Source organism: Penicillium daleae, assembly GCF_028827525.1.
Source record: "Penicillium daleae strain IBT 16125 chromosome Unknown utg000006l_segment0_segment0, whole genome shotgun sequence".
Lineage (NCBI taxonomy): Eukaryota > Fungi > Ascomycota > Eurotiomycetes > Eurotiales > Aspergillaceae > Penicillium > Penicillium daleae.
Window position 1 is genome coordinate 2709810 of NW_026623154.1, and position 12388 is coordinate 2722197.

General features: G+C 49.4%; 4 protein-coding genes across 4 annotated transcripts; all 4 read left to right on the forward strand.

The window, feature by feature from the left end:
- Nucleotides 1-1676: 1676 nt before the first annotated feature.
- Nucleotides 1677-3473, forward strand: N7458_006679 (cytochrome P450; the record flags this gene model as incomplete). Its single annotated transcript, XM_056910061.1, has 7 exons — nt 1677-1740; nt 1797-1926; nt 1979-2170; nt 2238-2389; nt 2452-2696; nt 2750-3021; nt 3074-3473. The coding sequence occupies 7 exons, from the start codon at nt 1677-1679 to the stop codon at nt 3471-3473; spliced, it is 1455 nt and encodes a 484-aa protein (XP_056765765.1).
- Nucleotides 3474-4326: 853 nt separating this feature from the next.
- N7458_006680 (uncharacterized protein) lies at nt 4327-5886 on the forward strand (the record flags this gene model as incomplete). Its single annotated transcript, XM_056910062.1, has 1 exon — nt 4327-5886. One exon carries the CDS (start codon nt 4327-4329, stop codon nt 5884-5886), a length of 1560 nt encoding a protein of 519 aa, XP_056765766.1.
- An 839-nt stretch (nt 5887-6725) lies between these two features.
- N7458_006681 (ABC-F family ATP-binding cassette domain-containing protein) lies at nt 6726-9244 on the forward strand (the record flags this gene model as incomplete). Its single annotated transcript, XM_056910063.1, has 5 exons — nt 6726-6803; nt 6875-7067; nt 7122-7560; nt 7629-7728; nt 7781-9244. The coding sequence occupies 5 exons, from the start codon at nt 6726-6728 to the stop codon at nt 9242-9244; spliced, it is 2274 nt and encodes a 757-aa protein (XP_056765767.1).
- Nucleotides 9245-9678: 434 nt separating this feature from the next.
- N7458_006682 (molybdopterin cofactor biosynthetic protein) lies at nt 9679-12020 on the forward strand (the record flags this gene model as incomplete). The annotated part of the gene is made up of 2 exons (XM_056910064.1): nt 9679-11006; nt 11321-12020. The coding sequence occupies 2 exons, from the start codon at nt 9679-9681 to the stop codon at nt 12018-12020; spliced, it is 2028 nt and encodes a 675-aa protein (XP_056765768.1).
- Nucleotides 12021-12388: the final 368 nt, after the last annotated feature.

The window sequence follows — 12388 nt, forward strand, 5'->3', positions numbered from 1 at the left end:
ATGCATGCTAACCATTACACCACTAGTGCTGTCGATGTACGATTATCAATGTTTTGACTCATGTAGTTTACTGTGGAATCCTTAAGATGTTCAACTAATACCCACGGGCGAGGTATGTAAATTGCAAATAAATATTATCCTGCGGTGATGATTACAATGGCATATAACATGCGACCGTGTCACCACCTTTTAGTATTCCTAAAATATATATATATATATATACGGAGTACATCCTAGACATACATCTAACGTAGAATTCTGCGCTTACGATGATGATAAGCAGCGTCGTAAAAGAAACAAGATTTAAAAATAAAAAAAAGGAAAAAGGAAAAAGAATGCACTAGCGGGGAATTGAACCCCGAACGCATCCTGCCTCCTTGGTACGGAGTTGTACATGGAAGGGATGCATGCTAACCATTACACCACTAGTGCTTTCGATTGGTCAAACTTTGATATTCTAGGACTATAATACATGAAGTCAATAACCTGAATGGGCTTATCCCGCGTCGTTGAATTACAGTGGAGATCCATAAGTTTGCAACACCCAAAAAAGTTCAAACCCATCTCATCAGCTATACTTTGAAAGACAAGTTGAAACACAGATGCCGGGGGAATATCTAGAAAGAGGGTCCAAAGGACATTCAGAAAGATCTGTTAAAAACATAAAATCGAGGCATATTTTGACGGCCTGTTTTCTCGGTCCCTGGTTTCAGACTTTTGAACTGCCACTGTATTATTAACGGCATTTAGTCTTACTCTTAGCAGTTGTTGTATCTTTATACAAATATATTAGTTTGAAGGGAAATGTTTCATATTGAAGGACTCGCCTACCTACCTGGCGTTTATAGCAGTCGTTTGGACATTGTCGCCTTTGATGGTTATATATAACTCGCCTGGGTTCCACCAGACATAGAAGCACTTCCAAAAATGGTGTATCGACTCGCATTAATTACTCGCCTAGTATGACACTAATTCGATCAACAAAAAAAAAAAAATAATCACTGGACCAGCACTGCAAATTATATACATCCAGGTTCAACCCATTCAACGAACTATATAAGCATTACTATCCCAAACACGGGGCTTCTAGGCAAGATTAATACTTGCTCTATCACTTGGCTAATGCGATCAACAATTCGGGCCAGGATGGTCCAAGTACCGTGGGCTACGTGATCCAACAGAAGTGCCTGGTTGTTGCGAAGGAGGTCCTTGTAGTATTTGAACCATATAGGAGGGGCAGGTCCACCTCTACCAACCCGGCCGTTTTGCAAGTATGTACTTTGACACATAACAGCCTGCTACCCCTACAGCAGCCCCACAAAACTGCAGCAAGACCACCTATTAAATGAATTCACCTGTCTGAGACAATGCAAGTATACTGCAATGCCACCCTCAATCGCCTGCCTCCGATACCAATAAAAATCAATGCGAGTAAGAGCTGACGCCAATGTCAGCGCCTCCGAAGAGTATTAAAAGCAGCTCAACCCGCAGAACTTCCCCTCTTCTGACTGATTCCATCTTTCTCAAATCGTACTATCGACCATGTTGTCTGCTTTATGGATCAGTATATCCGTAGTCTTAATAAGCTTATATGGCTTCACTGTCCTCCGGGGGCGGAAAAGACGACTTCCGCCTCTCCCCCCGGCCCTCTGCGCAAGCCAATCATTGGTAATTTGATGGACCTGCCTACACCAGACGAGCAAGTCTGGCAGCATTGGCTTAAACATAAGAAACTATTTGGTAAGAACGTGACTCCATAAGATAAAAAGCACTCGAGGCCGAGCTTTTCTGTCTAGGACCCATCAGCTCCCTTAGTGTGCTGGGAACAACTATTATCATTTTGAACGATGCTCAACTGGCTGTGCAACTCCTGGAAAAGCGATCAGCGATCCACTCTTTGCGCCGTCAACAGACATTTGCTGACATGTAAGATGAAAGGGGAATTTTGCAAACGATGACATTAAGCTGATTTCCATAGGTCAGGCTGCGACGAGATTCTCGGAGCACTCCGAAAACCAGAGCATGTTCGACAAACCCGAAAGAATATTTATCAGGAGATCGGGTCCAACAAATCCGTATCCTCCTTCAACGAAGTTCAACAAGCCGAGGTCGCTCGCTTTTTACTGAGAGTCCTGGACACGCCAGAAAAGCTTCAACAGCATATTCGTAAGTGAGTGGATATTTTCTCGCTATCCCGATGTATACTGCATGGTTGCGTAAATAATAATGATGTATAGAGAGGCTGGGGCTATTATCTTAAAGATTGGCTATGGCTACACCATTGAGCCTCATCGTAAGGATCCCCTCGTGGATCTGGCCGACAAAGCGATGGAGGAATTCTCATACGCCTTGCTCCCAGCAACATGGGCCGTGGATTTCTTCCCAATGTGTGAGTGACCGGACTAGGACAAGCGGAGCAAATTTATTCAGTTGTTCTAATAACTCGACTAGTGAGATATTTGCCTCCTTGGCTGCCTGGCGCGGGGTTCATCAAGACAGCCCAGGCATATAAGAGACGAGTAAAAGCGTTCAGTGGTATTCCATTCGAGTTTGTAAGACAACAAATGCAAAGCGGATGCATTACACCATCATTTCTGTCCAACCTTCTCGAGACCAACCCCGTGGAGCCAGGATCGGAAGATGAAAATATTCTCAAATGGTCGGCTGGGTCATTATACGCCGGAGGAGCGGACACAGTGAGTACCAGTCAATAACGACATTGCTTCGTGAATTGCTAACAAGATAATAGACTGTATCCTCTCTTGCGAGCTTCTTCCTGGCCATGGCATTATTCCCGGAAGCGCAACTCAAGGCGCAGCTGGAAATTGACATGGTGGTTGGGAGAAATCAGTTACCGGAGTTCAAGGACCGTGAAAATCTTCCGTACATCAATGCTTTAGCGAAAGAGGTACTGCGATGGCACCCGGTTGCTCCGATGAGCGTTGCACACGCTTCAAGCCAGGATGATATCTGTGAGGGATACTTGATCCCCAAGGGATCATCTATTCTTGCTAATATATGGTGTGTATCTGCCCTCATATTTTGATCAATAGACGCTTATTCCATCTTCCAGGGCATTTACGCATGATGAAAAGGTCTACTCTGATCCCATGGCCTTCAAACCAGAACGTTTCCTCGTCACACCCGAGAACCCACACCCGGAACGAGACCCTCACCTACTTGTGTTTGGATTTGGCCGCTGGGTCTGTCCAGGGCGTACTTTGGCAGATGCAAATGTGTTCCTTTCTGTTGCACAGTCTCTGGCAGTTTTCAATATCTCAAAGCCGATACGCAATGGTGAGATACAAGATGTGCCTCTGAAATTCCTGCCAGGTGTGATTAGCCACCCGGCTCCATTCGAATTGTCGATTTCTCCTCGAAGTGAGACGCATCGGGAGCTTGTTCAGTCCTTAGAGCAACAGTATCCTTGGGAAAAGAGTGATGCTGAGGCTCTTGGAAGTGTGGTATTTTGAGTTTCCAGGTTGAGTTCGTGTCGGGTAACAATCACGTCAAGTAGAAGCCGGCGTGTGGATGACTACGAGGTAGCAATGGGATGGATTCATTCAAAACAGAGGATGGGACACCCGCCCAGACGGCAGATCAAGGCAGATCGTATTACATCCATTTGAGTGGACTCGACTTAAGCGAATGGTCCCCAGGTTTCAAGAAACTTCAATGCTATACTGAGATTGTAAATTTGAGCTGATTTTCTGTTTCTCTTGTAAGCGGTACAGACATAGTCGAGGAGTTTTGCGTTCGCATTGGCATATAGCTTGCACATAGGAGATGATAAGGCAGCTTGGCTGTTTCACTGGTATGAAAGAGATAAATGGAGGGCAATGTATCTGTGCTATGATCCAGGCAAGAGAAGAGAGGTGCCAAATTTGCCATGAATTCTGGAAGAAAAGAGCTATCTCCTTGGGTAAGTTGTTGCGGCGGCGAGGCCGAGAACTGCGGCTTCAGCCGACAAAGACATTGAATTTCTCGCAATTTGACTGGCTCTGCACCTAATTCTTCAGATCAGAGCCAACTTAGCCAGGATAAAATGCCTTGGAAAAAACAGTCCGTCGTGCGCCAGGTGGAGTTTTGACGATCGCACCATTGAAAACTTACTACGGAGTAGTCCTAGTCTACAATCGCCCCACTAAAGTAGAGTTCGTCGGCAAGTATTACTCTTGCTGCAGGGACTTGATAGAATCCATACACAAAATGGAAAACAGGGTAAAATATAGCGAGCAGTTGAATAAATATCATCTGAATCATTGCAAGTGCCCCTTTTCTTCTCTCTTAAATTGTTGTTCTACATTCGTTTGACTATTCAACAACATGGGCCGGTGGAGAGAACAGCTTCTTCCACCTGCTCTGGTAATGGCAGTCCTAGCTCCATTGTCAATTGCCAGGGAGATCACCAGTACCTTTACGACGGTCTTCCCAACCTCAAGCGTCGCCACTTCCTCATCCGCCATCGCTGGCTGCACTGTTGCGTCTTCCATGCAGATCGCCTGTAGCGATGGATACTATAACACATATGGGGCAGTGTGGCAGGAGACCTGTGCAGCCTCATACAGTGGTGGCAGTCTCATTGAGGCCGCCAGAGGCCTTTCACTGAGGGCTTGTACATCAGGTTGTGCAGTCCAATCTGCCTGTAGTGCAGTTTTTTGGGATGGTGCTACCTGTTATCTGCTCCAAGGCGATGTGACTATCACACCTGGCGGGCCGTATCAGGGAGTACTCCGTTATGCGGCTACTGTCAGTCCTTGCGTCTCGACTTGGTTGGTTACAGACACCTACTCAGCCACGTCAACTGGCGAGGTTGTTTATACTGTGACCTCGAGCCCGACCCCGATTCCGTCTTCGTCTGCTATTGTCACTTCCTCCCCGGTCCAGTCGGTGTCCTCTGTTTCGAGATCTTCTCCTTCTGTCCCGGGTTATTCTCCGTCTTCCATAGTACCGTCGTCTTCAACGCCTTCCTCGGCACCACTAATCCAGTCGTCGACCTCAGTTTCTTCCAGGACATCCAGCCCGGTGTCTTCTCCTACATGGTTGTCGTCAACTCCGTTGATTCGTACGGCTACATCTTCCGTCTCTACAGACGTCATTCCTTTGGGTTCTTCTTCTGTCCCCTGTTCTGTCCCCTCTTCATCTCCTGCGGGCTTGTCATCGCCCGACGCGTCCCCGAGCAGTTCATCATGCGCTTCTAGCCTATCTCCTTTGTCTATATCAGCATCTCCAACTCCGACTGCGGGACAGCCTGCAGCCAGCTCAACAGCGCTTACTATCACAACCGTGGCGCCGAGCGAATCATCTCCTTTGACTCAGTCCTCGGAGGAATCAGGTGGGAGCACACCAAGTGCTTCGACTTATACTGTCACAGCGACTGAGGTTCATACAATCACTTCTTGTGCTGCCGTGGTCACTAATTGCCCTGCACACCAACAAACAACATACGTGACGACCGAGACAGTCACATATGTTACAACAATTTGTCCCGAGGGTACTCAAGCCACAGCTCCCCAAGCTACAGGAACAATCCCAATCAATCCTCAAACGGGTCTGATTCAGACTACCAGTACTACTTCTGCTCAGGGCACAGAGACAGATTCCAGTCTCTCAGTTACCCAGCTCGATGTTCCCGCCAATGGGTTAAGTGGTAACTATACTATTCCACACGCACAATCGTCCGACGCCCGGAAAACTGGCGTCGTATCCTTTACTTCCGCTCGGGGTGCTACTCATGCTACAACGATGAATACTGTCTCCGGACAGACAACCTCCGTGACGACGAGCGCACCTGGCAGCCCGTTTACCGGAGATGCTGCTAAGATGGGGCAATTCTCTACAATTTTCTCTGTGGCGGCTGTGCTGCTCACTGTGTTTTTCTTCTAGAAGAGACTGCGTTGGGGTGAAGTGGGGGGGGGGGGGGGGTTAGTGAGTTGTATCATATGACCCTGTATATGTAAATTTTTAAAGTATTATTAACCACATATGTACAAACATCGTAGTACATAACCTGGGCAAGTAGATTCCTTCGGTATGAACCTTGAGGTCCTCTACAAAATTAGAAACTTAGCTTATTCTTGCCAAGAGAAAAGTAGCGTGGTGCTGTCGGTAATTCTAGCACAGTGGCTTAAAGAAGACAATGCATAGTCATAAAGCAAGGTCTGATCACAGCACTATAGGACAATTTGTGCGTTTCTAAGCAAAAAAATTACAGACCCAGTCTCAAAACCATATACATATACGGACCCACTTAACTACTGGAGTCGGAAGCGCTCTGACTCACAGAATAATATCCGAACAACTTAAAAGCGGTCTTTGGTATAAGAGTCACACATCAAATAACTCAATCCCAACATGTCTTATGCACTGAACTTGGGTAGAAGGCGGCAAACTCCACCACCCGTGGAATGCGTCGAAACGGCCTGAGGCCTCAGACTAAACCATTTCGGGACCCCGACCCCAGAAAATGCGACAACCAACAGTCGCAAGTGTGCATCAAGTATGAATGATTGTGGATTGTTCTCGCTTCTTATGGCTTGGCAATGACTCTTCTGAAGGATCTTCGTTCTCAATCAACCGATCGCTGGTGGCGAGAAGTCTAATCGCGACCGAGGCCTATCCGCGCCACAATTCTATATGAAGTTTGTCTCTGCCACAATTGTCACGTTCCCGGCCAACGAATCGTCAATCATCATTGACAGCCGAGTTGAATCCAAACAAATATCATGACTTCGGCCCCGACTATCCTTGCGACGTGCAAGCAGACGCGGTTTCATTTGCTGGATGGGAATCCATCAACCGAGGTGTGTGCGACGGACGCGCTTAATCCCATACCGAGAGCCAACTCTGATCTTTTGAACCTATCCCCTTGAAGATTGATGTAGAGGGTCTGTGTATTACTATCGCCTCTGCTGCAGCAGACTCCACAGACGAAGCGTCAAAACCAAAGATCAAAGGGAAGTCCAAGGCGAAGGCATCTGGAAAAGAGCTTATATCCGACGCTCATCTTCGTCTGAAAGGTGGTGTTCACTATGGTCTCCTCGGGCGCAATGGAACGGGAAAGTCCAGTACGCGCCAACCACCCGATTAATCTCGGTACATCTATTAACTCTCACTTGCAGCCCTCCTGAGAGCAATGGCAGATAAACTCATCCCCGGTATCCCTCATGTGACCCGCGTTGCAATTCTCCAGCAAACAGGAGTGGAAGATGAATCTGGAGGCTACGGAAGCTTGAGACTAGACAGGACCATCCTGGATGCAGTTCTCAGCAGTGATGAAACCAGAAATGAGACTGTGCGCACGGCAGAATGTGAGAATACATATACCTCTATTCACATCGAAACGCTCGTGACTGACGAAGAGCTAGTCCTTTCTAAAAGCTTCGATACGGAAGATCCGCTGGAACCTGTCAAGGCGATTCGCAAGATTCAATATCAACAGGCAGAGTTGAATCTTTTCCTGGCTCATAAGAATGCCGATCTGAAAAGTGGGGCGAGGGGGTTTCAGGCTAGAAAGGATCTTAAGACTGCCGAGGCGAATATGGAGTCTGTTAGTGAACGGTACGGAATCGAGAAGATACATGAGATTCATGATTTACAACTGCCCAAGCTCATCTCTATCTCTACAGACTCTCTCAAGACCCCGAGAACATTGATGCAGACGCCGTTCAGGTGGATACACAAGCCGCGGCAGAGACACTACAGACCTTGCAATCGCAGATCGAAGATGTAAATTGCCCAATACTGTTAGCACCAACCACCCCAAGCTTACCTCAGTTAGATGAACCTGGCAGACATGGACAAAGAAGCTCGTCGGATTCTTCTAGGCCTCGGATTCAAAGAAGAAACCTTTGAGAAAAAGGTCTCTACCCTATCAGGCGGTTGGCGGATGCGATGTTTGCTCGCAAGCGTCCTGGTCCAGTCCCCGGACATCATGATTCTCGACGAACCGACCAATTATTTGGATCTTCTAGGAGTGATCTGGCTCGAGAACTATCTCCAGCAACTACGCGAGACATCGGAAACAACGATCCTTCTAGTCTCGCACGATCGCGACTTCATCAACGCCGTCTGCGAGGAGATTGTGATTCTACGAGATCAGAAATTCACCTATTTCCGAGGCAATCTCGCTGCCTACGAACAAGACTTTGAAGAGCAGAAGCTTTACAGGGGACGCATGAAGGAAGCACATGAGCGACAGAAAGCACAAATGGAGGCGAGTATTCGCGAGACCGTGAAGGCCGGGAAGAAAACCAATGACGATAATAAGCTCCGGCAAGCGAAGTCCCGACAGAAGAAAGTGGATGATCGGATGGGTCTGCAAGTCAGTGCCAATGGACATCGTTTCAAGCTCAATCGTGATATGGCCGGGTACTTTCTCACTTCCCGCGCGGAGATCGAGGTGCCACAGGATGAGCGAGGCGCATCGATGGCGCTGCCGGATGTGACGGATCTGCGGTTTCCTGGGCCCTTGGTGTCGCTAGAAGGGATCAACTTTTCATATCAGAAGAACGGTCGGCTCATTCTAGATGATGTGCATCTCGTGGTGCATATCGGTGATCGCGTGGGTATCATGGGGCTCAATGGGTCTGGCAAGACTACTTTGGTCCGTATTTTGAACGGCCAGATCCCGCCGTCAAAGGGCAAGGTCTCAACCCATCCACGACTGAAGGTGGGCTACTATGGCCAGCATTCAGTCGAAGAGTTGCAGGAGCGCGGTCGGAGTGAGCCTCATCTGACCGCACTGGGATTGTTGACGGCCGAGACACAAGGCCATCTCGATGAAGGGGCCATTCGCGGCCTGCTCTCGTCCATGGGTTTGGCTGGCCGCATTGTTTCCGATGTACCCGTGGCCAAACTGTCTGGTGGACAACTAGTCCGGCTTGCCCTAGCACGAATCGTCTGGACATCACCACAGCTGCTGGTTCTGGATGAAATTACCACTCATTTGGACTTCCACACCGTGACCGCATTGGCTACCGCGCTTTCCTCGTTCAACGGGGCCATTATTCTCGTTTCGCACGACCGGTTCCTGGTCCGATCTGTGGTTGAAGGGAAGCGAGATACGGAGCACAAGCTTGATGAGGACTTTGAGGGCGTTGAAGAGGAGGAATCCACAGAATCTACCCCGCGACGCCGGTCAGTGTATGTGCTCAAGGCGGGCAAGCTGAACGAGCAGTCGAATGGAGTGGAGCAGTTTGAGAAGAGCCTTGTTAAGCGGGTGCAGAAGCTACTCAAGCAGTAATGAGGGATCTCGGTCATTGTATGGAGTTGATAGAGTACAGTAGATATAATTACTACTGTACTGTATGAAATCTTTATGAATCATCACCTGTGTAAACATTAGCCCAGCCAATTGTTATCCCTTCCTCCCTGCCGGAGGGTGGATGAGTGACCAAGTTACGGGCGCTGATTTGGTGCCAAAACGCCACTGGACCAGGACACGAGTGACCTCCGCGGAGGGCGCCGACTTCTTACTTAACAAAGTCACCGCCCCAGGAATGTCCAAGCGGGGGCTGCGCGATAAGCTCCACGCTTTGCCACTTCCTGTCCACTCCTTACAGTAGTACTACTCCAAAGGAGCCCCTCACCTCCGGTCCTTGGACACGGATTTTATATATTTAATATCCAATACCACCCCCCCTCGCCATGATCCTGTCAGTTCCTGGATTCTAACACATGGCGGGTATGCTGTGCAAACGGGTCCTGTCCATCCCCAGGACGGGGATTCGCCCCGCGTCGTGGGCTTCGGTCGCGGCGCAGACTCGATTGCAGAGCTCAGCAGCATCCACCTCGACACGAGCAGACCCCGCGCCATCCGAGATTCCTCCGCCTCACCCGCACCGCGATGCTTCCTCCTCGTCCTCCTCTCGAGTCACGGCACTCAAGTCCGCAAAGCCATTCTCCGAGTTCCTGACCGATACCTTCCATCGTCAACATGATTACCTCCGAATTAGCGTCACCGAGCGGTGCAACCTGCGGTGTCTGTACTGTATGCCAGAGGAAGGGATCGAGCTGTCGCCACCCGCGCGCCTGCTCACATCCCCGGAAATCGTCTACCTATCATCGCTTTTCGTCTCGCAAGGTGTGACAAAGATTCGCCTGACGGGCGGGGAGCCGACCGTGCGCAAGGACATCGTGCCCTTGATGCAGGATATCGGCAAGCTGCGGCAATACGGCCTGCGTGAGCTATGCCTGACCACGAATGGAATCTCGCTACATCGCAAGCTCGATCCTATGGTCGAAGCCGGGCTGACCGGGGTTAACCTCAGCCTGGACACGTTAGACCCCTTCCAGTTCCAGATCATGACGCGGCGCAAGGGCTTCGATGCGGTGATGAAGAGTATCGACCGAATTCTGGAAATGAACAAGGCCGGTGCAGGCATCAAGTTGAAGATCAACTGCGTGGTGATGCGCGGGATGAATGACCGCGAGATTGTCCCCTTTGTCGAGCTGGGCCGTGAGAAGCCCATCGAGGTGCGGTTCATCGAGTACATGCCATTTGACGGGAACAAGTGGAATAAGGGCAAGATGTTTTCATACCAGGAGATGCTGGCGGTGATTCGGGAAAAATACCCCAATCTAGAAAAAGTGCAAGACCACAAGAACGACACTAGCAAAACCTACCAAGTCCCCGGCTTCGAGGGCCGGGTCGGATTCATCACGAGCATGACCCATAACTTCTGTGGCACATGCAACCGCTTGCGACTTACCAGCGACGGGAATTTGAAAGTGTGTCTATTTGGGAATGCGGAGGTATCGCTGCGAGATATCATCCGTAAAGAGAATGATGGACAACCTATCGATGAAGCCGCCGCGAACCAGCTTCAGCTTATGGAGACAGTCCAGGCCGCTGCTCGTTTGAGTGACGAGGGTGGACTGGTCAATGAACGAGAACGCCAGATTCTCGACATCATCGGTATGGCCGTGAAACGCAAGAAGGCCAAGCACGCCGGAATGGGCCAGTTGGAGAATATGAAGAACCGGCCCATGATTCTCATCGGTGGGTAGGCCTGTCCCTTTTTTTTCTTCTCTCTTCATCTTCTTTTCCTTTCCCATATTTCATCTTGTCCACACTCATGATTGGAATGATTTCACGACCTTTGTATATGTCCATGGGAATTTGGCTTGGATACCTTTCTGTCGTCACGGCCTTCACAGATTATCGCATTTTACCATTCGGTGCCATGTGCCATGTATTTATCAAATTCATGTTTTGATCTCGGGCTTGTTCTGTCCTTTTTCGATCTTTCTAGTCTTCCGTGCTGATTAGGCAAATAGATAGTAAGCCCGCGCTGGCAGGACTAGGATTCTCGAGTAGATCCCGAACCACCTCGTCCTCTCCGTGGTCGAAGATTCCTCCTCATATACTTCCCTCTTTCCCCGTCTCCCCACAGGCTCGTCTCTACCACAGCACAGGGACTCTTCAAGACCCCCAACGCTCCTCACAAAACACCAACTCGGATAAACCCGACGAAACCCCCAAATCCCACGCCCTCCCAACCGCCTCCGACCCCGACCTCCCACACCTCACCCCATCTCAAACGGTGCACATGACCCAAATCACCGCCAAACCCGAAACCAAACGCATCGCCACCGCAGCCTGCACGGTCACCTTCTCCAACGCCCGCCCCTGGGCCCTCCTCCGCAAAGGCCAAGGCACCCACAAAGGCGACGTCTTCAGCGTCGCCCGCATCGCCGGCATCATGGCCGCTAAGAAGACGCCCGACCTGGTTCCGCTATGTCACCCGGGCATCGGGATCACGGGGGTGGAGGTGAGCGTGGAGCTGGACGGGCCTGCGGGCGCGAGCGCGGAGGATCATGGGTGTATGCGGATTCTGGCGACGGTGAGTTGTTTTGGGAGGACCGGGGTGGAGATGGAGGCGATGACTGCTGCGGTGGGGGCTGCATTGACGGTTTATGATATGCTGAAGGCGGTGGATAAGGGGATGGTTATTGGGGATGTGAGGTTGTTGGAGAAGGTTGGGGGGAAGAGTGGGCATTGGAGGAGGGAGGAGTAGGAGTGATTTGATACAAGACTATCATCTATGAAGACTATCATCTATGAAGACTATCATCTATGAAGACTATCATCTATGAAGACTATCATCTATGAAGACTATCATCCATAAGGACTATCATCTATGAAGATATCTTGTAACCAAATGGAAGAATGGTGTAGCAAGGCTATAGATCTGGTTTGAATCGACTTCCTTTGAGAGTAAGGCTCAGACTTGCATATTATAGATCCTGCTCGAGGACTACAGAGATCTACTGCTGGATACTTCCACTACTATGACCATTTACGAGATCTTTCCCTGCTGGATCAGCTCTTCTCGTCTTTCCCAACGTGTGCTTGTGTATTTATAATTTATTCCAAGAAAAAGTA